General features: G+C 55.0%; 1 protein-coding gene across 2 annotated transcripts in view; it reads left to right on the top strand.

Moving 5' to 3' along the window:
* The window catches only part of GRK5 (G protein-coupled receptor kinase 5), a 149,813-nt gene that overhangs the window by 80,266 nt on the left and 43,068 nt on the right, over nucleotides 1-26,479 (top strand). For both annotated transcript variants that reach the window (XM_083149924.1, XM_083149925.1), the window contains exons 2-7: nucleotides 9,212-9,307; nucleotides 20,756-20,868; nucleotides 21,923-22,000; nucleotides 22,449-22,549; nucleotides 22,813-22,905; nucleotides 23,053-23,116. In XM_083149924.1, coding sequence (XP_083006050.1) covers nucleotides 9,212-9,307; nucleotides 20,756-20,868; nucleotides 21,923-22,000; nucleotides 22,449-22,549; nucleotides 22,813-22,905; nucleotides 23,053-23,116 — 545 coding nt within the window. The remainder of the gene's footprint in view (nucleotides 1-9,211; nucleotides 9,308-20,755; nucleotides 20,869-21,922; nucleotides 22,001-22,448; nucleotides 22,550-22,812; nucleotides 22,906-23,052; nucleotides 23,117-26,479) is intronic.

The following is a 26,479-nucleotide window of genomic DNA, read 5'->3' as shown; positions in this document are numbered from 1 at the left end:
ACTGGGTGACAGTAAGAGATAGAGGGTGGCAGGAAGAGGTGGAGAGGCAGTGTGACAGGGGAGGCAGAGGATAACAGGGAGATATACTGGGTGACAGTAAGAGATAGAGGGTGGCAGGAAGAGGTGGAGAGGCAGTGTGACAGGGAGAGGCAGAGGATAACAGGGAGATATACTGGGTGACAGTAAGAGATAGAGGGTGGCAGGAAGAGGTGGAGAGGCAGAGTGTGACAGGGAGAGGCAGGGGATAACAGGGAGATATACTGGGTGACAGTAAGAGATAGAGGGTGGCAGGAAGAGGTGGAGAGGCAGATTGTGACAGGGAGAGGCAGGGGATAACAGGGAGATATACTGGGTGACAGTAAGAGATAGAGGGTGGCAGGAAGAGGTGGAGAGGCAGTGTGACAGGGAGAGGCAGGGGATAACAGGGAGATATACTGGGTGACAGTAAGATAGAGGGTGGCAGGAAGAGGTGGAGAGGCAGAGTGTGACAGGGAGAGGCAGGGGATAACAGGGAGATATACTGGGTGACAGTAAGAGATAGAGGGTGGCAGGAAGAGGTGGAGAGGCAGAGTGTGACAGGGAGAGGCAGGGGATAACAGGGAGATATACTGGGTGACAGTAAGAGATAGAGGGTGGCAGGAAGAGGTGGAGAGGCAGTGTGACAGGGAGAGGCAGGGGATAACAGGGAGATATACTGGGTGACAGTAAGAGATAGAGGGTGGCAGGAAGAGGTGGAGAGGCAGTGTGACAGGGGAGGCAGAGGATAACAGGGAGATATACTGGGTGACAGTAAGAGATAGAGGGTGGCAGGAAGAGGTGGAGAGGCAGTGTGACAGGGGAGGCAGAGGATAACAGGGAGATATACTGGGTGACAGTAAGAGATAGAGGGTGGCAGGAAGAGGTGGAGAGGCAGTGTGACAGGGGAGGCAGAGGATAACAGGGAGATATACTGGGTGACAGTAAGAGATAGATGGTGGCAAGCAGGGCCGGCGCCACCACTAGGCAAACCTAGGCATTTGCCTAGGGCGCCGGCCACTGGAGGGCGGAAAATGCCGCCCGGGTACCTGTCCTAGCTACGGCGCTGTCTATTTAAAGCTGGCGGCGGAGGCAGCGGGGGTCCCTGCAGTCTATTAAAAATCACGAGCGCTATCCGCCGGGCTATGCGGAAGCGCTTCTAGTGTGAAAACTCTGGCAGCCAATCAGCGTGCTGCCAGTGTTTTCACACTAGAAGCGCTTCCGCATAGCCCGGCGGATAGCGCTCGTGATTTTTAATAGACTGCAGGGACCCCCGCTGCCTCCGCCGCCAGATAGACAGCGCCGAACGCCAGGTACCACCCCACCCCCCCCCCCCCCCCCCGGCACCGGGGCGCCCCCAGCCCGACTCGCCTGGGGCGCTCCGGTGCCTTACACCGGCCCTGGTGGCAAGAAGAGGTGGAGAGGCAGTGTGACAGGGAGAGGCAGGGGATAACAGGGAGATATACTGGGTGACAGTAAGAGATAGAGGGTGGCAGGAAGAGGTGGAGAGGCAGTGTGACAGGGGAGGCAGAGGATAACAGGGAGATATACTGGGTGACAGTAAGAGATAGAGGGTGGCAGGAAGAGGTGGAGAGGCACTGAGTTAACAGGGGAGGCAGAGGATAACAGGGAGATATACTGGGTGACAGTAAGAGATAGAGGGTGGCAGGAAGAGGTGGAGAGGCAGTGTGACAGGGGAGGCAGAGGATACCAGGGAGATATACTGGGTGACAGTAAGAGATAGAGGGTGGCAGGAAGAGGTGGAGAGGCAGTGTGACAGGGGAGGCAGAGGATAACAGGGAGATATACTGGGTGACAGTAAGAGATAGAGGGTGGCAGGAAGAGGTGGAGAGGCAGTGTGACAGGGGAGGCAGAGGATAACAGGGAGATATACTGGGTGACAGTAAGAGATAGAGGGTGGCAGGAAGAGGTGGAGAGGCAGTGTGACAGGGGAGGCAGAGGATAACAGGGAGATATACTGGGTGACAGTAAGAGATAGATGGTGGCAAGAAGAGGTGGAGAGGCAGTGTGACAGGGAGAGGCAGGGGATAACAGGGAGATATACTGGGTGACAGTAAGAGATAGAGGGTGGCAGGAAGAGGTGGAGAGGCAGTGTGACAGGGGAGGCAGAGGATAACAGGGAGATATACTGGGTGACAGTAAGAGATAGAGGGTGGCAGGAAGAGGTGGAGAGGCACTGAGTTAACAGGGGAGGCAGAGGATAACAGGGAGATATACTGGGTGACAGTAAGAGATAGAAGGTGGCAGGAAGAGGTGGAGAGGCAGTGTGACAGGGGAGGCAGAGGATACCAGGGAGATATACTGGGTGACAGTAAGAGATAGAGGGTGGCAGGAAGAGGTGGAGAGGCAGTGTGACAGGGGAGGCAGAGGATAACAGGGAGATATACTGGGTGACAGTAAGAGATAGAGGGTGGCAGGAAGAGGTGGAGAGGCAGTGTGACAGGGAGAGGCAGGGGATAACAGGGAGATATACTGGGTGACAGTAAGAGATAGAGGGTGGCAGGAAGAGGTGGAGAGGCAGTGTGACAGGGAGAGGCAGGGGATAACAGGGAGATATACTGGGTGACAGTAAGAGATAGAGGGTGGCAGGAAGAGGTGGAGAGGCAGTGTGACAGGGAGAGGCAGGGGATAACAGGGAGATATACTGGGTGACAGTAAGAGATAGAGGGTGGCAGGAAGAGGTGGAGAGGCAGTGTGACAGGGGAGGCAGAGGATAACAGGGAGATATACTGGGTGACAGTAAGAGATAGAGGGTGGCAGGAAGAGGTGGAGAGGCAGAGTGTGACAGGGAGAGGCAGGGGATAACAGGGAGATATACTGGGTGACAGTAAGAGATAGAGGGTGGCAGGAAGAGGTGGAGAGGCAGTGTGACAGGGGAGGCAGAGGATAACAGGGAGATATACTGGGTGACAGTAAGAGATAGAGGGTGGCAGGAAGAGGTGGAGAGGCAGAGTGTGACAGGGGAGGCAGAGGATAACAGGGAGATATACTGGGTGACAGTAAGAGATAGAGGGTGGCAGGAAGAGGTGGAGAGGCACTGAGTTAACAGGGGAGGCAGAGGATAACAGGGAGATATACTGGGTGACAGTAAGAGATAGAGGGTGGCAGGAAGAGGTGGAGAGGCAGTGTGACAGGGAGAGGCAGGGGATAACAGGGAGATATACTGGGTGACAGTAAGAGATAGAGGGTGGCAGGAAGAGGTGGAGAGGCAGTGTGACAGGGAGAGGCAGGGGATAACAGGGAGATATACTGGGTGACAGTAAGAGATAGAGGGTGGCAGGAAGAGGTGGAGAGGCAGTGTGACAGGGGAGGCAGAGGATAACAGGGAGATATACTGGGTGACAGTAAGAGATAGAGGGTGGCAGGAAGAGGTGGAGAGGCAGAGTGTGACAGGGAGAGGCAGGGGATAACAGGGAGATATACTGGGTGACAGTAAGAGATAGAGGGTGGCAGGAAGAGGTGGAGAGGCAGAGTGTGACAGGGAGAGGCAGGGGATAACAGGGAGATATACTGGGTGACAGTAAGAGATAGAGGGTGGCAGGAAGAGGTGGAGAGGCAGTGTGACAGGGGAGGCAGAGGATAACAGGGAGATATACTGGGTGACAGTAAGAGATAGAGGGTGGCAGGAAGAGGTGGAGAGGCAGTGTGACAGGGGAGGCAGAGGATAACAGGGAGATATACTGGGTGACAGTAAGAGATAGAGGGTGGCAGGAAGAGGTGGAGAGGCAGAGTGTGACAGGGAGATATACTGGGTGACAGTAAGAGATAGAGGGTGGCAGGAAGAGGTGTAGAGGCAGAGTGTGACAGGGAGAGGCAGGGGATAACAGGGAGAATGTTATGAGCTGCAGTCACTGTTCTGTGTGGGTTTTTTAGGTGTTCACCGGATCAGTGCTCCGGGTTTTGGCTGATCCATCTTGCCTTGTTTCCATGCATACCTTAGTCTTTGGTTGCCTCCTAAGCCCCTGGGAAACACTGCATAGATACTAATCGCATATGTACTAACATATGCGATTAGTATCACAAAGGACAGCTCTTGTGAATAGAGATGCCTTTTGTGAAGCTGCCAGTGCTGGGTTAGAGGGACCCGTGGGTTGTTCTCATCTCCTACGCCCGGGAGCCTCCTCCCTGTACCAAAAAGGGAAGCACTGCTGGTAGGGAGGAGGATGTTAATGTTTTTGGGCATCACAACAGGAGGCTACCCGGACCGCAGGTGAGGCGGGATGGCGTGGGGTCAGGTGCTGGCTGCAAAAGAAGCCCATAGGCTTCTATTGGGTAATGCTGTATTTCTGATATATATATATCTATATATATATAGATATATATATATATATATATATATATATATTTTTTTTTTTTTTATGGTATCTATAAGTGGAATCCTGAGGCTGGTCTCTCCAGTAAGCTGGCACCATGGCATGTAACTGGCCTGAAAGGCAGTAAGACCACCCTTACACCTGCCAGGCCAGTGTCGTCCTATCACTAGTGTTGAGCACGGCTCAGCTTCCTATCACTACTGTTCCGCATGGCCGAGCTCGCTATTACTACTGCCCAGCACGGCCCAGTTTCCTATCACTACTGCCCAGCACAACCCAGCTCACTATTACTACATGCCCATCAAGGCCTAGCTTCCTATCAATACTGCCCAGCAAGGCCCAGCTTCCTATCACTACTGCCCAGCATGGCCGAGCTCGCTATTACTACTGCCCAGCACGGCCCAGCTTCCTATCACTACTGCCTAGCACAGCCCAGTTTCCTATCACTCTGTCTAGCACAACCCAGCTCACTATTACTACATGCCCAGCACGGCCCAGCTTCCTATCACTACTGTCCAGCATGGCCCAGCTTCCTATCACTACTGTCCAGCATGGCCCAGCTTCCTATCACTACTGTGCAGCATGGCCCAGCTTCCTATCACTACTGTCCAGCATGGCCCAGCTTCCTATCACTACTACCCAGCACGGCCCAGCTTCCTATCACTACTACCCATCAGGGCCCAGCTTCCTATCACTACTGTCCAGCACGGCCCAGCTTCCTATCACTACTGCCTAGCACAGCCCAACTGCTTTCACTCTGTCCAGCACAACCCAGCTCACTATTACTATATGCCAAGCATGGCCCAGCTTCCTATAACTACTACCCAGCATGGCCCAGCTTCCTATCACTACTGTACAGCTTCCTATCACTACTGCCCAGCACAACCCAGCTTCCTATCACTACTGTCCAGCTTCCTATCACTACTGTCCAGCACGGCTGAGCTTCCTAACACTACTGTCCAGCACGGCCCAGTTTCCTATTACTACTGTCCAGCACAGCCCAGCTTCCTATCACTACGGCCCAGCTTCCTATCACTACTGTCCAGTATGGCCCAGCTTCCTATCGCTACTGCCCAGGATGGCCCAGCTTCCTATCACTACTGTCCAAGTTCTTATCGCTACTGTCCAGCATGGCCCAGCTTCCTCTATCACTACTGCCCAGCTTCCTATCACTACTGCCCTGCCCAGCTTCATATCACTATGGCCCAGCTTCTTATCACTACTGCCCTGCCCAGCTTCCTATCACTATGGCCCAGCTTCCTATCCCTACTGCCCAGCGCGGCCCAGCTTCCTATCACTATGGCCCTGCTTCCTATCCCTACTGCCCAGCGCGGCCCAGCTTCCTATCACTACTGTCCAGCATTGCACGGCTTCCTATCACTACTGCCCTGTACTGCCCAGCTTCATATTACTACTGTCCAGCTTCCTATGACTACTGTTCAGCACGGCATCCTATCACTACTGCTTTGTACTGCCCAGCTTCCTATCGCTACTGCCCTTCCCAGCTTCCTATCACTATGGCCCAACTTCCTATCACTACTGTCCAGCACGGCCCTGCTTCCTATCACTACTGTCCAGTACAGCCCAGCTTCCTATCACTACTGTCCAGGTTCTTATCGCTACTGTCCAGCATGGCCCAGCTTCCTCTATCACTACTGCCCAGCTTCCTATCACTACTGCCCTGCCCAGCTTCCTATCACTATGGCCCAGCTTCTTATCACTACTGCCCTGCCCAGCTTCCTATCACTATGGCCCAGCTTCCTATCCCTACTGCCCAGCGCGGCCCAGCTTCCTATCACTATGGCCCAGCTTCCTATCCCTACTGCCCAGCGCGGCCCAGCTTCCTATCACTACTGTCCAGCATTGCACGGCTTCCTATCACTACTGCCCTGTACTGCCCAGCTTCATATTACTACTGTCCAGCTTCCTATGACTACTGTTCAGCACGGCATCCTATCACTACTGCTTTGTACTGCCCAGCTTCCTATCGCTACTGCCCTTCCCAGCTTCCTATCACTATGGCCCAACTTCCTATCACTACTGTCCAGCACGGCCCTGCTTCCTATCACTACTGTCCAGTACAGCCCAGCTTCCTATCACTACTGTCCAGCACGGCCCTGCTTCCTATCCCTACTGTCCAGTACAGCCCAGCTTCCTATCACTACTGTCCAGCATTGCACGGCTTCCTATCACTACTGTCCAGCTTCCTATCACTACTGCCCAGCTTCCTATCACTACTGCCCAGCTTCCTATCACTACTGCCCAGCTTCATATTACTACTGTCCAGTATGGCCCAGCTTCCTATCACTACTGCCCAGCTTCCTATCACTACTGCCCAGCTTCCTATCACTACTGCCCAGCTTCCTATCCCTACTGCCCAGCTTCCTATCACTACTGCCCAGCTTCCTATCCCTACTGCCCAGCTTCCTATCCCTACTGCCCAGCTTCCTATCACTACTGCCCAGCTTCCTATCACCACTGCCCAGCTTCCTATCACCACTGCCCAGCTTCCTATCACCACTGCCCAGCTTCCTATCCCTACTGCCCAGCTTCCTATCACTACTGCCCAGCTTCCTATCACCACTGCCCAGCTTCCTATCACCACTGCCCAGCTTCCTATCACCACTGCCCAGCTTCCTATCACTACTGCCCAGCTTCCTATCACTACTGCCCAGCTTCCTATCACCACTGCCCAGCTTCCTATCACCACTGCCCAGCTTCCTATCACTACTGTCCAGCTTCCTATCACTACTGTCCAGCTTCCTATCACTACTGCCCAGCTTCCTATCACCACTGCCCAGCTTCCTATCACCACTGCCCAGCTTCCTATCACCACTGCCCAGCTTCCTATCCCTACTGCCCAGCTTCCTATCACTACTGCCCAGCTTCCTATCACCACTGCCCAGCTTCCTATCACCACGGCCCAGCTTCCTATCACTACTGCCCAGCTTCCTATCACTACTGCCCAGCTTCCTATCACTACTGTCCAGCTTCCTATCACTACTGCCCAGCTTCCTATCACTACTGCCCAGCTTCCTATCACTACTGCCCAGCTTCCTATCACTACTGCCCAGCTTCATATTACTACTGTCCAGCTTCCTATGACTACTGTTCAGCACGGCATCCTATCACTACTGCTTTGTACTGCCCAGCTTCCTATCGCTACTGCCCTTCCCAGCTTCCTATCACTATGGCCCAACTTCCTATCACTACTGTCCAGCACGGCCCTGCTTCCTATCACTACTGTCCAGTACAGCCCAGCTTCCTATCACTACTGTCCAGCACGGCCCTGCTTCCTATCCCTACTGTCCAGTACAGCCCAGCTTCCTATCACTACTGTCCAGCATTGCACGGCTTCCTATCACTACTGTCCAGCTTCCTATCACTACTGCCCAGCTTCCTATCACTACTGCCCAGCTTCCTATCACTACTGCCCAGCTTCATATTACTACTGTCCAGTATGGCCCAGCTTCCTATCACTACTGCCCAGCTTCCTATCACTACTGCCCAGCTTCCTATCACTACTGCCCAGCTTCCTATCCCTACTGCCCAGCTTCCTATCACTACTGCCCAGCTTCCTATCCCTACTGCCCAGCTTCCTATCCCTACTGCCCAGCTTCCTATCACTACTGCCCAGCTTCCTATCACCACTGCCCAGCTTCCTATCACCACTGCCCAGCTTCCTATCACCACTGCCCAGCTTCCTATCCCTACTGCCCAGCTTCCTATCACTACTGCCCAGCTTCCTATCACCACTGCCCAGCTTCCTATCACCACTGCCCAGCTTCCTATCACCACTGCCCAGCTTCCTATCACTACTGCCCAGCTTCCTATCACTACTGCCCAGCTTCCTATCACCACTGCCCAGCTTCCTATCACCACTGCCCAGCTTCCTATCACTACTGTCCAGCTTCCTATCACTACTGTCCAGCTTCCTATCACTACTGCCCAGCTTCCTATCACCACTGCCCAGCTTCCTATCACCACTGCCCAGCTTCCTATCACCACTGCCCAGCTTCCTATCCCTACTGCCCAGCTTCCTATCACTACTGCCCAGCTTCCTATCACCACTGCCCAGCTTCCTATCACCACGGCCCAGCTTCCTATCACTACTGCCCAGCTTCCTATCACTACTGCCCAGCTTCCTATCACTACTGTCCAGCTTCCTATCACTACTGCCCAGCTTCCTATCACTACTGCCCAGCTTCCTATCACTACTGCCCAGCTTCCTATCACTACTGCCCAGCTTCCTATCACCACTGCCCAGCTTCCTATCACCACTGCCCAGCTTCCTATCACCACTGCCCAGCTTCCTATCACTACTGCCCAGCTTCCTATCACTACTGCCCAGCTTCCTATCACCACTGCCCAGCTTCCTATCACCACTGCCCAGCTTCCTATCACCACTGTCCAGCTTCCTATCACTACTGTCCAGCTTCCTATCACTACTGCCCAGCTTCCTATCACCACTGCCCAGCTTCCTATCACCACTGCCCAGCTTCCTATCACCACTGCCCAGCTTCCTATCACCACTGCCCAGCTTCCTATCCCTACTGCCCAGCTTCCTATCACTACTGCCCAGCTTCCTATCACCACTGCCCAGCTTCCTATCACCACGGCCCAGCTTCCTATCACTACTGCCCAGCTTCCTATCACTACTGCCCAGCTTCCTATCACTACTGTCCAGCTTCCTATCACTACTGCCCAGCTTCCTATCACTACTGCCCAGCTTCCTATCACTACTGCCCAGCTTCCTATCACTACTGCCCAGCTTCCTATCACCACTGCCCAGCTTCCTATCACCACTGCCCAGCTTCCTATCAGCACTCTGGTAACAATATGCTTCCTTATGTATTCGGCAGGGGGCGGTGGAAAGCGCAAGGGTAAAAGCAAAAAGTGGAAGGAGATCCTGAAGTTCCCTCACATCAGTCAGTGCGAGGAGCTGAGAAGAAATACAGGTGAGCTGTCATTCTGGGGTCCCAGGGAAGTTCTTTATGGGGGCTCCCATGATGATTGGAGGAACGTCGACATACGCTAGGTTGACGCAAGCAAAAGGTCGACACATGAAAAGGTTGACATTACTTTTTCACGAGTTGTTTTAATTTCCATGTGGACTCTATTGGTAACGGTAAAGTTGGCCTGTTGTTCATGTCGGCCTATTGACCTAGACACGATATGAAGTCCCAGCCAGGCGCCTGCTCCGGATATATTACCCGCTCCACGAGTTCCATCCCCACGTGGCCTCCATCCTGACCTCTTACACTGGGGGCCGAGGTGCGGAGTAGGGGGCTGTAAATACCCGCTCCATGAGTTCCATCCCCACGTGGCCTCCATCCTGACCTCTTACACTGGGGGCCGAGGTGCGGAGTAGGGGGCTGTAAATACCCGCTCCACGAGTTCCATCCCCACGTGGCCTCCATCCTGACCTCTTACACTGGGGGCCGAGGTGCGGAGTAGGGGGGCTGTAAATACCCGCTCCATGAGTTCCATCCCCACGTGGCCTCCATCCTGACCTCTTACACTGGGGGCCGAGGTGCGGAGTAGGGGGCTGTAAATACCCGCTCCACGAGTTCCATCCCCACGTGGCCTCCATCCTGACCTCTTACACTGGGGGCCGAGGTGCGGAGTAGGGGGGCTGTAAATACCCGCTCCATGAGTTCCATCCCCACGTGGCCTCCATCCTGACCTCTTACACTGGGGGCCGAGGTGCGGAGCAGGGGGGCTGTAAATACCCGCTCCATGAGTTCCATCCCCACGTGGCCTCCATCCTGACCTCTTACACTGGGGGCCGAGGTGCGGAGTAGGGGGGCTGTAAATACCCGCTCCATGAGTTCCATCCCCACGTGGCCTCCATCCTGACCTCTTACACTGGGGGCCGAGGTGCGGAGTAGGGGGCTGTAAATACCCGCTCCATGAGTTCCATCCCCACGTGGCCTCCATCCTGACCTCTTACACTGGGGGCCGAGGTGCGGAGTAGGGGGGCTGTAAATACCCGCTCCATGAGTTCCATCCCCACGTGGCCTCCATCCTGACCTCTTACACTGGGGGCCGAGGTGCGGAGTAGGGGGCTGTAAATACCCGCTCCACGAGTTCCATCCCCACGTGGCCTCCATCCTGACCTCTTACACTGGGGGCCGAGGTGCGGAGTAGGGGGGCTGTAAATACCCGCTCCATGAGTTCCATCCCCACGTGGCCTCCATCCTGACCTCTTACACTGGGGGCCAAGGTGCGGAGTAGGGGGCTGTAAATACCCGCTCCACGAGTTCCATCCCCACGTGGCCTCCATCCTGACCTCTTACACTGGGGGCCGAGGTGCGGAGCAGGGGGGCTGTAAATACCCGCTCCATGAGTTCCATCCCCACGTGGCCTCCATCCTGACCTCTTACACTGGGGGCCGAGGTGCGGAGTAGGGGGGCTGTAAATACCCGCTCCATGAGTTCCATCCCCACGTGGCCTCCATCCTGACCTCTTACACTGGGGGCCGAGGTGCGGAGTAGGGGGGCTGTAAATACCCGCTCCATGAGTTCCATCCCCACGTGGCCTCCATCCTGACCTCTTACACTGGGGGCCGAGGTGCGGAGTAGGGGGCTGTAAATACCCGCTCCATGAGTTCCATCCCCATGTGGCCTCCATCCTGACCTCTTACACTGGGGGCCGAGGTGCGGAGTAGGGGGCTGTAAATACCCGCTCCATGAGTTCCATCCCCACGTGGCCTCCATCCTGACCTCTTACACTGGGGGCCGAGGTGCGGAGCAGGTGGGGCTGTAAATACCCGCTCCATGAGTTCCATCCCCACGTGGCCTCCATCCTGACCTCTTACACTGGGGGCCGAGGTGCGGAGTAGGGGGGCTGTAAATACCCGCTCCATGAGTTCCATCCCCACGTGGCCTCCATCCTGACCTCTTACACTGGGGGCCGAGGTGCGGAGTAGGGGGCTGTAAATACCCGCTCCATGAGTTCCATCCCCACGTGGCCTCCATCCTGGCCTCTTACACTGGGGGCCGAGGTGCGGAGTAGGGGGGCTGTTAATACCCGCTCCATGAGTTCCATCCCCATGTGGCCTCCATCCTGACCTCTTACACTGGGGGCCGAGGTGCGGAGTAGGGGGGCTGTAAATACCCGCTCCATGAGTTCCATCCCCACGTGGCCTCCATCCTGGCCTCTTACACTGGGGGCCGAGGTGCGGAGTAGGGGGGCTGTAAATACCCGCTCCACGAGTTCCATCCCCATGTGGCCTCCATCCTGACCTCTTACACTGGGGGCCGAGGTGCGGAGTAGGGGGGCTATAAATACCCGCTCCACGAGTTCCATCCCCACGTGGCCTCCATCCTGGCCTCTTACACTGGGGGCCGAGGTGCGGAGTAGGGGGGCTGTAAATACCCGCTCCATGAGTTCCATCCCCACGTGGCCTCCATCCTGACCTCTTACACTGGGGGCCGAGGTGCGGAGTAGGGGGCTGTAAATACCCGCTCCACGAGTTCCATCCCCATGTGGCCTCCATCCTGACCTCTTACACTGGGGGCCGAGGTGCGGAGTAGGGGGGCTGTAAATACCCGCTCCATGAGTTCCATCCCCACGTGGCCTCCATCCTGACCTCTTACACTGGGGGCCGAGGTGCGGAGTAGGGGGCTGTAAATACCCGCTCCATGAGTTCCATCCCCACGTGGCCTCTTACACTGGGGGCCGAGGTGCGGAGTAGGGGGCTGTAAATACCCGCTCCATGAGTTCCATCCCCACGTGGCCTCCATCCTGACCTCTTACACTGGGGGCCGAGGTGCAGAGTAGGGGGCTGTAAATACCCGCTCCATGAGTTCCATCCCCACGTGGCCTCCATCCTGACCTCTTACACTGGGGGCCGAGGTGCGGAGCAGGTGGGCTGTAAATACCCGCTCCATGAGTTCCATCCCCACGTGGCCTCCATCCTGACCTCTTACACTGGGGGCTGAGGTGCGGAGTAGGGGGGCTGTAAATACCCGCTCCATGAGTTCCATCCCCATGTGGCCTCCATCCTGACCTCTTACACTGGGGGCCGAGGTGCGGAGTAGGGGGCTGTAAATACCCGCTCCACGAGTTCCATCCCCACGTGGCCTCCATCCTGACCTCTTACACTGGGGGCCGAGGTGCGGAGTAGGGGGGCTGTAAATACCCGCTCCATGAGTTCCATCCCCACGTGGCCTCCATCCTGACCTCTTACACTGGGGGCCGAGGTGCGGAGCAGGGGGGCTGTAAATACCCGCTCCATGAGTTCCATCCCCACGTGGCCTCCATCCTGACCTCTTACACTGGGGGCCGAGGTGCGGAGCAGGTGGGCTGTAAATACCCGCTCCATGAGTTCCATCCCCACGTGGCCTCCATCCTGGCCTCTTACACTGGGGGCCGAGGTGCGGAGCAGGTGGGCTGTAAATACCCGCTCCATGAGTTCCATCCCCACGTGGCCTCCATCCTGACCTCTTACACTGGGGGCCGAGGTGCGGAGCAGGTGGGGCTGTAAATACCCGCTCCATGAGTTCCATCCCCACGTGGCCTCCATCCTGGCCTCTTACACTGGGGGCCGAGGTGCGGAGTAGGGGGGGAACTGTAAATACCCGCTCCACGAGTTCCATCTCCACGTGGCCTCCATCCTGGCCTCTTACACTGGGGGCCGAGGTGCGGAGCAGGTGGGCTGTAAATACCCGCTCCATGAGTTCCATCCCCACGTGGCCTCCATCCTGGCCTCTTACACTGGGGGCCGAGGTGCGGAGTAGGGGGCTGTAAATACCCGCTCCATGAGTTCCATCCCCACGTGGCCTCCATCCTGACCTCTTACACTGGGGGCCGAGGTGCGGAGCAGGTGGGCTGTAAATACCCGCTCCATGAGTTCCATCCCCACGTGGCCTCCATCCTGACCTCTTACACTGGGGGCCGAGGTGCGGAGCAGGTGGGCTGTAAATACCCGCTCCATGAGTTCCATCCCCACGTGGCCTCCATCCTGGCCTCTTACACTGGGGGCCGAGGTGCGGAGTAGGGGGCTGTAAATACCCGCTCCATGAGTTCCATCCCCACGTGGCCTCCATCCTGACCTCTTACACTGGGGGCCGAGGTGCGGAGTAGGGGGCTGTAAATACCCGCTCCATGAGTTCCATCCCCATGTGGCCTCCATCCTGGCCTCTTACACTGGGGGCCGAGGTGCGGAGTAGGGGGCTGTAAATACCCGCTCCATGAGTTCCATCCCCACGTGGCCTCCATCCTGACCTCTTACACTGGGGGCCGAGGTGCGGAGTAGGGGGCTGTAAATACCCGCTCCATGAGTTCCATCCCCACGTGGCCTCCATCCTGACCTCTTACACTGGGGGCCGAGGTGCGGAGCAGGTGGGCTGTAAATACCCGCTCCATGAGTTCCATCCCCACGTGGCCTCCATCCTGGCCTCTTACACTGGGGGCCGAGGTGCGGAGCAGGTGGGCTGTAAATACCCGCTCCATGAGTTCCATCCCCACGTGGCCTTCATCCTGGCCTCTTACACTGGGGGCCGAGGTGCGGAGTAGGGGGCTGTAAATACCCGCTCCATGAGTTCCATCCCCACGTGGCCTCCATCCTGACCTCTTACACTGGGGGCCGAGGTGCGGAGCAGGTGGGCTGTAAATACCCGCTCCATGAGTTCCATCCCCACGTGGCCTCCATCCTGACCTCTTACACTGGGGGCCGAGGTGCGGAGCAGGTGGGCTGTAAATACCCGCTCCATGAGTTCCATCCCCACGTGGCCTCCATCCTGGCCTCTTACACTGGGGGCCGAGGTGCGGAGTAGGGGGCTGTAAATACCCGCTCCATGAGTTCCATCCCCACGTGGCCTCCATCCTGACCTCTTACACTGGGGGCCGAGGTGCGGAGTAGGGGGCTGTAAATACCCGCTCCATGAGTTCCATCCCCATGTGGCCTCCATCCTGGCCTCTTACACTGGGGGCCGAGGTGCGGAGTAGGGGGCTGTAAATACCCGCTCCATGAGTTCCATCCCCACGTGGCCTCCATCCTGACCTCTTACACTGGGGGCCGAGGTGCGGAGTAGGGGGCTGTAAATACCCGCTCCATGAGTTCCATCCCCACGTGGCCTCCATCCTGACCTCTTACACTGGGGGCCGAGGTGCGGAGCAGGTGGGCTGTAAATACCCGCTCCATGAGTTCCATCCCCACGTGGCCTCCATCCTGGCCTCTTACACTGGGGGCCGAGGTGCGGAGCAGGTGGGCTGTAAATACCCGCTCCATGAGTTCCATCCCCACGTGGCCTCCATCCTGGCCTCTTACACTGGGGGCCGAGGTGCGGAGTAGGGGGCTGTAAATACCCGCTCCATGAGTTCCATCCCCACGTGGCCTCCATCCTGACCTCTTACACTGGGGGCCGAGGTGCGGAGCAGGTGGGCTGTAAATACCCGCTCCATGAGTTCCATCCCCACGTGGCCTCCATCCTGACCTCTTACACTGGGGGCCGAGGTGCGGAGCAGGTGGGCTGTAAATACCCGCTCCATGAGTTCCATCCCCACGTGGCCTCCATCCTGGCCTCTTACACTGGGGGCCGAGGTGCGGAGTAGGGGGCTGTAAATACCCGCTCCATGAGTTCCATCCCCACGTGGCCTCCATCCTGACCTCTTACACTGGGGGCCGAGGTGCGGAGTAGGGGGCTGTAAATACCCGCTCCATGAGTTCCATCCCCATGTGGCCTCCATCCTGGCCTCTTACACTGGGGGCCGAGGTGCGGAGTAGGGGGCTGTAAATACCCGCTCCATGAGTTCCATCCCCACGTGGCCTCCATCCTGACCTCTTACACTGGGGGCCGAGGTGCGGAGTAGGGGGGCTGTAAATACCCGCTCCATGAGTTCCATCCCCACGTGGCCTCCATCCTGACCTCTTACACTGGGGGCCGAGGTGCGGAGCAGGTGGGCTGTAAATACCCGCTCCATGAGTTCCATCCCCACGTGGCCTCCATCCTGACCTCTTACACTGGGGGCCGAGGTGCGGAGCAGGTGGGCTGTAAATACCCGCTCCATGAGTTCCATCCCCACGTGGCCTCCATCCTGGCCTCTTACACTGGGGGCCGAGGTGCGGAGTAGGGGGCTGTAAATACCCGCTCCATGAGTTCCATCCCCACGTGGCCTCCATCCTGACCTCTTACACTGGGGGCCGAGGTGCGGAGCAGGTGGGCTGTAAATACCCGCTCCATGAGTTCCATCCCCACGTGGCCTCCATCATGGCCTCTTACACTGGGGGCCGAGGTGCGGAGCAGGTGGGCTGTAAATACCCGCTCCATGAGTTCCATCCCCACGTGGCCTCCATCCTGACCTCTTACACTGGGGCCGAGGTGCGGAGTAGGGGGGCTGTAAATACCCGCTCCATGAGTTCCATCCCCACGTGGCCTCCATCCTGACCTCTTACACTGGGGGCCGAGGTGCGGAGCAGGTGGGCTGTAAATACCCGCTCCATGAGTTCCATCCCCACGTGGCCTCCATCATGGCCTCTTACACTGGGGGCCGAGGTGCGGAGCAGGTGGGCTGTAAATACTCGCTCCATGAGTTCCATCCCCACGTGGCCTCCATCCTGACCTCTTACACTGGGGGCCGAGGTGCGGAGCAGGTGGGCTGTAAATACCCGCTCCATGAGTTCCATCCCCACGTGGCCTCCATCATGGCCTCTTACACTGGGGGCCGAGGTGCGGAGCAGGTGGGCTGTAAATACCCGCTCCATGAGTTCCATCCCCACGTGGCCTCCATCCTGGCCTCTTACACTGGGGGCCGAGGTGCGGAGTAGGGGGGCTGTAAATACCCGCTCCATGAGTTCAATCCTCATGTGGCCTCCATCCTGGCCTCTTACACTGGGGGCCGAGGTGCGGAGTAGGGGGGCTGTAAATACCCGCTCCATGAGTTCCATCCTCATGTGGCCTCCATCCTGACCTCTTACACTGGGGGCCGAGGTGCGGAGTAGGGGGCTGTAAATACCCGCTCCATGAGTTCCATCCCCACGTGGCCTCCATCCTGGCCTCTTACACTGGGGGCCGAGGTGCGGAGTAGGGGGCTGTAAATACCCGCTCCATGAGTTCCATCCCCACGTGGCCTCCATCCTGACCTCTTACACTGGGGGCCGAGGTGCGGAGTAGGGGGCTGTAAATACCCGCTCCATGAGTTCCATCCCCATGTGGCCTCCATCCTGGCCTCTTACACTGGGGGCCGAGGTGCGGAGTAGGGGGCTGTAAATACCCGCTCCATGAGTTCCATCCCCACGTGGCCTCCATCCTGACCTCTTACACTGGGGGCCGAGGTGCGGAGTAGGGGGCTGTAAATACCCGCTCCATGAGTTCCATCCCCACGTGGCCTCCATCCTGACCTCTTACACTGGGGGCCGAGGTGCGGAGCAGGTGGGCTGTAAATACCCGCTCCATGAGTTCCATCCCCACGTGGCCTCCATCCTGGCCTCTTACACTGGGGGCCGAGGTGCGGAGCAGGTGGGCTGTAAATACCCGCTCCATGAGTTCCATCCCCACGTGGCCTCCATCCTGGCCTCTTACACTGGGGGCCGAGGTGCGGAGTAGGGGGCTGTAAATACCCGCTCCATGAGTTCCATCCCCACGTGGCCTCCATCCTGACCTCTTACACTGGGGGCCGAGGTGCGGAGCAGGTGGGCTGTAAATACCCGCTCCATGAGTTCCATCCCCACGTGGCCTCCATCCTGACCTCTTACACTGGGGGCCGAGGTGCGGAGCAGGTGGGCTGTAAATACCCGCTCCATGAGTTCCATCCCCACGTGGCCTCCATCCTGGCCTCTTACACTGGGGGCCGAGGTGCGGAGTAGGGGGCTGTAAATACCCGCTCCATGAGTTCCATCCCCACGTGGCCTCCATCCTGACCTCTTACACTGGGGGCCGAGGTGCGGAGTAGGGGGCTGTAAATACCCGCTCCATGAGTTCCATCCCCATGTGGCCTCCATCCTGGCCTCTTACACTGGGGGCCGAGGTGCGGAGTAGGGGGCTGTAAATACCCGCTCCATGAGTTCCATCCCCACGTGGCCTCCATCCTGACCTCTTACACTGGGGGCCGAGGTGCGGAGTAGGGGGCTGTAAATACCCGCTCCATGAGTTCCATCCCCACGTGGCCTCCATCCTGACCTCTTACACTGGGGGCCGAGGTGCGGAGCAGGTGGGCTGTAAATACCCGCTCCATGAGTTCCATCCCCACGTGGCCTCCATCCTGACCTCTTACACTGGGGGCCGAGGTGCGGAGCAGGTGGGCTGTAAATACCCGCTCCATGAGTTCCATCCCCACGTGGCCTCCATCCTGGCCTCTTACACTGGGGGCCGAGGTGCGGAGTAGGGGGCTGTAAATACCCGCTCCATGAGTTCCATCCCCACGTGGCCTCCATCCTGACCTCTTACACTGGGGGCCGAGGTGCGGAGCAGGTGGGCTGTAAATACCCGCTCCATGAGTTCCATCCCCACGTGGCCTCCATCATGGCCTCTTACACTGGGGGCCGAGGTGCGGAGCAGGTGGGCTGTAAATACCCGCTCCATGAGTTCCATCCCCACGTGGCCTCCATCCTGACCTCTTACACTGGGGCCGAGGTGCGGAGTAGGGGGGCTGTAAATACCCGCTCCATGAGTTCCATCCCCACGTGGCCTCCATCCTGACCTCTTACACTGGGGGCCGAGGTGCGGAGCAGGTGGGCTGTAAATACCCGCTCCATGAGTTCCATCCCCACGTGGCCTCCATCATGGCCTCTTACACTGGGGGCCGAGGTGCGGAGCAGGTGGGCTGTAAATACTCGCTCCATGAGTTCCATCCCCACGTGGCCTCCATCCTGACCTCTTACACTGGGGGCCGAGGTGCGGAGCAGGTGGGCTGTAAATACCCGCTCCATGAGTTCCATCCCCACGTGGCCTCCATCATGGCCTCTTACACTGGGGGCCGAGGTGCGGAGCAGGTGGGCTGTAAATACCCGCTCCATGAGTTCCATCCCCACGTGGCCTCCATCCTGGCCTCTTACACTGGGGGCCGAGGTGCGGAGTAGGGGGGCTGTAAATACCCGCTCCATGAGTTCAATCCTCATGTGGCCTCCATCCTGGCCTCTTACACTGGGGGCCGAGGTGCGGAGTAGGGGGGCTGTAAATACCCGCTCCATGAGTTCCATCCTCATGTGGCCTCCATCCTGACCTCTTACACTGGGGGCCGAGGTGCGGAGCAGGTGGGCTGTAAATACCCGCTCCATGAGTTCCATCCCCACGTGGCCTCCATCCTGACCTCTTACACTGGGGGCCGAGGTGCGGAGCAGGTGGGCTGTAAATACCCGCTCCATGAGTTCCATCCCCACGTGGCCTCCATCCTGGCCTCTTACACTGGGGGCCGAGGTGCGGAGTAGGGGGGCTGTAAATACCCGCTCCATGAGTTCCATCCCCATGTGGCCTCCATCCTGGCCTCTTACACTGGGAGCCGAGGTGCGGAGTAGGGGGCTGTAAATACCCGCTCCATGAGTTCCATCCCCACGTGGCCTCCATCCTGGCCTCTTACACTGGGGGCGAGGTGCGGAGTAGGGGGGCTGTAAATACCCGCTCCATGAGTTCCATCCCCACGTGGCCTCCATCCTGGCCTCTTACACTGGGGGCCGAGGTGCGGAGTAGGGTAAGGGGAGGGGAAGGGCAAGAGCTCGGAGGGTAAGGGCGAGAGCTCGGAGGGTAAGGGCGAGAGCTAGGAGGGTAAGGGCGAGAGCTCGGAGGGTAAGGGCGAGAGCTCGGAGGGTAAGGGCGAGAGCTAGGAGGGGGAGAGCGAGAGCTAGGAGGGGGAGAGTGAGAGCTAGGAGGAGAAGGGCGAGAGCTAGGAGGGTAAGGGCGAGAGCTAGGAGGGTAAGGGCGAGAGCTCGGAGGGTAAGGGCGAGAGCTCGGAGGGTAAGGGCGAGAGCTAGGAGGGGGAGAGCGGGAGCTAGGAGGGGGAGAGTGAGAGCTAAGAGGGGAAGGGCGAGATCTCGGAGGGGAAAGGGGCGAGAGCTCGACGGGGAAAGGGTGAGAGCTAGGAAGGGAAAGGGTGAGAGCTAGGAGGGAAAGGGTGAGAGCTAGGAGGGGAAGGGCGAGAGCTAGAAGGGGAAGGGCGAGAGCTAGGAGGGGAAAGGCGAGAGCTAGGAGGGGAAGGGTGAGAGCCAGGAACAGACAGTTATTTTGAGGACATAAAGTGCTGCTGGAGAGCGTTTTGGGGGAAAATTTACGAACATCCTGGGATACAGACGATCACGTGTATAAATTGATAAGACTAGCATCGTCCGTATTCCGGCAAAAATACCAATACGTGAATAGGGCAAATTTACTAATCTGACCTACAGTATTTACCTGATTGGTATTTTCCAATTTCGTAGGGAATGCTGATTCGTGCAATGCTGCCCTGAGAAAAAAACTAAAAGAATAAAAAAATGTTTTTAAATGGCGTGGGTTCCCCCCACTCGGCTATAACCAGCCCAGGCTCTTCCAGCTGGTCCTGGTTGTAGAAATACAGGGGGCAAACAAGTTGGGGTCCCTTCATATTTCTATATCCAGCACCAGGCTCATGGGCGGGTCCTGGTTCCCAAAATATGGGGGGACAAAATAACTAGGGGCCGCCCGCATTTTGACAATCAGCCCTTTTTATATAAGTTCCCCTGGCCAAAGCATTAATCACTGAACGGTCAGCCCCCCCCCCCCCCTCCAGGCATCCCCCTACCCAGGCTGAAGACCAGGGCTGTCCCTGGTGTCCCTGGGCGGTGGGCACCGGGCTTGATATTACGGTGCAAAAATAGATGAATAAACTATTAGGTTAATCTGTGGAACTTCAGGTCTTAGCAAACCTCCTAAAATGCAGGGACTTGGAGAACCATAAGTTCCAGCATGTGAGGCATTAAAGTACCCGCTGGTTCTTGTAGTTCCACAACTTAACCAATAGTCAAATAAGAGACACACAGACACCTTTAGAACAATAAAACTTTAATTCATACTACAATCACTCAAATATACTTACCTTTAGGTTCCACCGTAGGCCCGTTCTCTTCTCCAGTAGAAGCCATAGTGTACAGTACCTGTGGAAGTAAATGATACTCACCAAGAAAACTGGTGTAGATCGCGTCCTCTTTGGTCCATGCAGCATCCAGGGGTTAAAAAAAAAACAAATAAACCTCTGTCCCGATACCATAACATACTGGAGAAGCCCCAAGTGTGTTTACACCTCTCCCAAACTAGGGGATTGGTTGGTGACATCAAATACTGGGTCCTCCCCCAGCCAATCAGCTGCGGGCTCCGGGGGAACTCCACAGCTGATTGGGTCCATAGAATCCCATGTTAAAGTTTAACCTTCTCATCTATGGGCAGTAAAAGTCATAAACCCCCATTTATTTATCTGTCTACGATATATGTGACCATTGAGTGATTGTTTTGCAGAGAAGGACTATTACAATCTGTGTGAGAAGCAGCCTATCGGCAGATTCCTGTTCCGGCAGTTCTGTGAGGCCCAGCCGGAGCTCGAGTGTCTGATCCACTTCCTGGATGCTGTGGTATGATAAAGCGTTACATTGAATTTGCTGGCGGACAGGATTGCTCCTATATTGGTGTTTGTCATTTCAGGGTGCACCACATGTACTGTATTATACCCAAATCTTCATCTCCTAGCACACCAGGATTCTCCAATGCGTCCATTTCCGCACATCATCTCCTTTCCCATTTACCACCCCCTACCCTTCTCCCCCACGGAGACTCATCTCTTCCTCATTATGACAATACCCATTAGGAATGTGGTCTATGGCAAGATCTTGATGGATGAACACTGAGCTTCTCACGAGGTCCTTGTAGTGGTAGTGAGCGGTCTGGTGGTGTCTAACTTCACAATATTCCCCAAAATCCCCGGTTCTCTTGGTATTTCCCGTTCCCTCACTCTTTATAAACCAATTTAGTCTGCAGCAATACCTAATAAAGCCACTGACAGTGGGGTCTGACTTCATATAAAGATATATTTATATGAACCACAACTATTGGGGACAGTTAATAGGTCAAGTAGGTCCATGGCTGCCCAACTAAAAGCTATGTTCTACAGGCGAACCTTTCATTGGGACCATCAATAGTTGGTCATATGCTGTGAGATCTGGCATTCTTTGGGACCTTACTCCTCATTGTGGATACCATTAGCCGTGTTCTCCTTGTAGGCCCTTAACAACTCCTAACGGGTCGGTGTCATGTAATTTTCCATCAGCTTGACCATCCTTTGTCTGCGAAGCATCTCTTACCCATCTTCCAGTCATCTGCTCACAAAGATGCTTCTCCTTCTTTTCATCCATCATGCCCTTTGATACTTTCTTATTATCTTCCTGCCCCAATAATAACTATTACCATCTATTCAGTCCCCAGAATATCTCTTGTACCACCTTGCGTCATCTCCAGCCCATTTCATTGTTCATCTCTTACCACCTATCAACTCTTTTGCTCTTCTTGTCCATTTTACCATTTTTATCCTGTTGCCTTTACCCATTGTATCATTCTGTTACTTGTGTAGCACAGGTTGCACAGACACCTCATCTCCCCCCAGTACATCTCATCCGTTCTATCCTTCTCCAGGCAGAGTATGAAGTTACGCCAGATGAAAAACTAGGAGAAAAGGGAAGAGAAATAATTCTAAAATACCTCACCCCAGAGGTAAGTTACAGGGAGTCATCAGCCACTGTACTCAGGTTAGACTGGACTGGGAGTTCTGGGAAATGTTCACACAAATAAAACATATATACATGACTGTTGTGTATACTAATGAGAATCTGGGACATAGATCCTTACCACCAGTCACTCTTAGGTGGGGAAAAAACTGTATAGGATATGGGATATGAGCAGGACTGGAGATGTGGAATGAGCTGGGCAGGAGGTGGGGAATGAGCTGGGCAGGAGGTGGGGAATGAAATTAGCAGGAGGTAGGGTTTGAGTTGGACATGGGGGGGGGGGGGTAGGGTGAACTGGACAGGAGGTGGGAAACATACGCTAGCCTAAGTTTGCTCATCTACAGAAAACTCAAGACGGGATGAGACAAATGTTTATGGTACAAGATTAATGTTGCCCTGTTGGGACGCGTGTTATATGCTGTTCTCTTCTCTAGTCACCAGTTTATGTCTCTGAAGTTGGACAAGATATTGTCCACCAAATGGAGGAGAAACTGGAGATCAGCCCGTACAAAGAGATCTTTTGTCACTGTGCAAAGTAAGTGTCATTTCCTCAGGGGACTTATTACCCGTAAGTACGACTGTCACCTTCACCGTCCACACAATGAGCTATAATCTACTCAGGGTAATATACCAGGGTTGCCAACTTCCCCCATAGGGTGTGTGTCTGTACAATGGAACATGTAGAGTATCGGCATATCTGGTATTGCTGGAAGATGAGACCCGTGTCCCGGCCGATATCTGTGACCAAAGAATGATATTCTAGTCAGTGAAATGCTCCTTCTTCTCTCTGCGAGATAGAGCTGTGTTTGATTTCCTGAGCCGAGAACCCTTCCAATGTTACCTGGAGAGTATGTACTACGACCGCTTCCTGCAGTGGAAATGGCTGGAGAGGTAAGTGACCCAACACACAAAGGTCACATGGAATATCCATACATGTAATGCTGATTCCACCAGTTCTACCATCTCCCTCTCCCCTGGCACTGCCATGATGGTATTTGCTAGCGGGGGGGCTCTACTGATGACTGACTTTTCTTCTAGGCAGCCAGTGACCAAGAACACCTTCCGCCAGTACAGAGTCCTGGGAAAAGGTGGCTTCGGGGAGGTGAGTCCCAGAGCTGAGCTCTATTCTCTAGGGTGGAGCAGAATCACCTGGCGATTACTCTATAATGGTCATTATGTTTAGCACAGTATGGAGGAGAGATGCACGTTGTTACTTTTATTCTTTTTTTTTTATATGGGGCCACCTAGTGTCCATAGCCCCATAGCGAGGAACAGTTACACTAAAAGAGCCACCACTTCAATATGAAGAGTACAAAAATGGATAAGGGCATAAGGCAAAACCATTATACAAGTCGATTTTCTGAGTAGCAATAAAGCATGCGTTGGGGAGGGTCATTGCCAACTACCCTAAACAGCAGCGCACTGGGGTCATTATTAATGTTTGCTAAGTACAGGTGGAGGAAGGTCCTCGCTGAGTCTAACTAGGAGGTAAGTTTGGGGTGAAAGAGGCAGGAGGGCAAACAACTGAGAAGGTGAGGAGCGCCAATAGGTTTTTAGCAACTGGTACGTTTGTGTTTGGAGTTGGTAGATAGTCTCATAGGGTGGGGGGTGAATTCCAGAGGAGGGGAGAAGCACAGAGGCCAGGCCACAGTCATAGAAAGAGTGGACTGGGATGAGGTTAGAGATGTAGTACAAAGAAGAGCATTGAAGACTAGGATGAGATGTACAGAACTGCATTCTGTATTGGACGGGGAGACGGTGAGGGTTAAAGCTGATAAGAGATCACATGAAAGCAGGATAGCAAGAGAGGACAATCATTGGGGGAATTGGAATACCACAGAGTAGGAGGTTACAGAATTTATAGGGGCATGAAGATTGGATTTGGTAGCCTCACAGGTGAGAAAGGGATGGGTTCTAGGGAAGTTGCTGCACAAGTGAGAGATACTGTAGCCATTAATGTGGGAAATGATGGAGAGGAAAGAGTACAGAGGACTCCAGGGCAGTGGACTGGAGAAGAGACCTTTATTGGCAACAGCAAGAGAGAGATACAGTAGGAGGGAAATGGAAACACAGTAAGCTCAGTCTTAGACTTCTCGAGTATATGAAAACACTGAGACTTTTTCCTCGAAGAGAGACAACTGGAGATTAGAAAAAGTATGGAAGGGGATAAGACAGGGGAAGGTAGATTTGATTATCATCAGAATAGACATAGTATAAGGAACTGCTATGGTCATCCTGAGAGGAGGTGTAGAGAGAAGGCCCCAAGGACAGAGTCATGGGGAACACCAACAGGGGTGTGAGACAGCCTGAAGTAGAGATGGATGTAGTTATAGAGTGGTTGGAAAGCTAGTAGAACCACTATGAGAGGCAGTGGTGTAAGTTCGTCCCAGTTGCCAGGAGGCAAGATAAACATTGGTGCCCCCCCCAACATACACACACACAAACACACACACACACACCATCTTATATAAATATATGTATGCGTGTATGTATGTTATGGATATTATGTTTAGAATAAAGAGTGTGACGTCTATGGTCCTGCTAGGAGGGAGAGTCAGCCACAGAAGCCATATCAGCAGCTTTCAATTAGCTAATTCAAACTCACAGGGGAGGAGAGGTGCCCCCTTGGGAGCAGGTGCCCGGTGGCTTATGACTCCATTGTCTCCCAGAGTTCTGCCTCTGATGAGAGGGCAGTGTCACAGAGCCCAAGAACGGGTGATATGTGAAATATAGGAGCTGTAATCAAGGCCAAGATGAACGACAATGGAAAAGTCACCCTTAGATTTAGTGGCAATAAAGTCATTGGTGACCTAGATATGGACACTTTGAGTGCAGTGAAGCAAGCAGAACCAGACTGAAAGGTCCAGGAGGACACGGGAGCAAAGAAATAAGGACAGATGGTGGAATAAAAGATGCTGGTTGTTAGAGAAGAAGAGAACCTTAAAAGAGGGTTACTCTAGAGCAGGGCTGGGCAATTGCGGCCCTCCAGATGTTGATGAACTACACATCCCAGCATGCCTTGCATCAGTTTCAGCATGGCCACATAGCAAAACCAATGCAAAGCATCCTGGGATGTGTAGTTCATCAACATCTGGAGGGCCGCAATTGCCCAGCCCTGCTCTAGAGACAAGTTGTGTTGAAAGAAGGAGAGGACAGTTTGGAAACAGAGAGGATAAACCGGTGAGCAAGGTGGGGAATAAACTGTATAAGATGTGGGCATCGAGAGAGAGGGTGCAGAGGAGTTGGAAGGGAATGGAGACCAGGGGGCAGGTGGAGAATAATAATCTGTGATAGAGTGCTCTCCATCATCCATGGTGAGCCAGAAAAACTAAAGGGTGGTCAACATTAGGATATATCTGCATAAAACCCATCTCCTGCTCTTCCTCTTCTGACAGGTATCTGATCATTTGTAGATAACAAAAGCTGCTACATTTAGGCCTATGAGGGGAGAGGGGATGAGGGGGAAGATGGAGGTGACAAGCGGGTGGCGAAGGAGGAGGATTGGGAGTAGATCAGATCCTTGTGCGAGATTGTGGAGATGTAAGAGAAGAACATGAAGTCATAGAGAACGAATGATCATTTCTCCAGTGACTCTGGTGTTGGCGCTAAGTCATCGGGTGATGGCAGTTGGAGGCTGAGAGTAACCACATGAGTGTCAATGTCAAGTGCAGAGGCACGGGTAGAGTAATAGGGGGATGTAGCCTCGTCAATGCTGGAAAGACAGGAGATGGGGATTGGAAATAGACAAGTGCAGAGGCACAGGTAGAGTAATAGGGGGATGTAGCCTCGTCAACGCTGGAAAGACAGGAGATGGGGATTGGAAATAATCAAGTGTGAAAAAGGATTAGGGGCAGTTGGAGACATCACATGGTGTAAAATGATCAGGGCAATACTTCGTGTGGCCACTAGAGGTCGATAAAGCCATTGAGTAAGGTTCGGGGAGGAAGACAGGGAGAGACATTTAGAAGCAGAAAGATCTGTGGGATTATTAATAGGGATGTGGAAGAGGAAAGAATTATTATTGTTCATTTATCGCTGGCCAGGGTTCGCCTGGAGGGGGGCACCCCTTTATTTGGGGGTCCCCACTCCCCCGTCCCAGGCTGACCAGCTGGGAGACCTTATGTAGAGAGTGTCCCCCAGCTATGGCATGACAACGCTGGCTGTTTGAGCCTGGTGCTGGTTGCTAAAATACGGGGGATCCCTACTCCTTTTGTTCCCTGTATTTTTGGAGCCAGAACCGGGCCAAGAGCCTGGTGCTGGTTATAGAAATAAAAAGGGGACCCCATTTAATTTCCTCCCTGTGTTTCTGCACCCTGGACCGGCTCAATGAGCCCGGGGCTAGTTATTGCCAGGGAGGGGGGGGGGGGGGGGGCACGCTGTTTCTAAACATTATTTATCATACCTCCCAACTTGTAGGATGGAGAAGGGACAGAGGGATGCGTGCTGGGGCATGGCCTATACTCGT

This window comes from Crinia signifera, chromosome 6 (assembly GCF_055691185.1).
Source record: "Crinia signifera chromosome 6, ASM5569118v1, whole genome shotgun sequence".
NCBI classification, from domain to species: domain Eukaryota; kingdom Metazoa; phylum Chordata; class Amphibia; order Anura; family Myobatrachidae; genus Crinia; species Crinia signifera.
The sequence above is the reverse complement of the archived record's forward strand: the minus strand, read 5'-3'. Positions and strand labels throughout refer to the sequence as shown.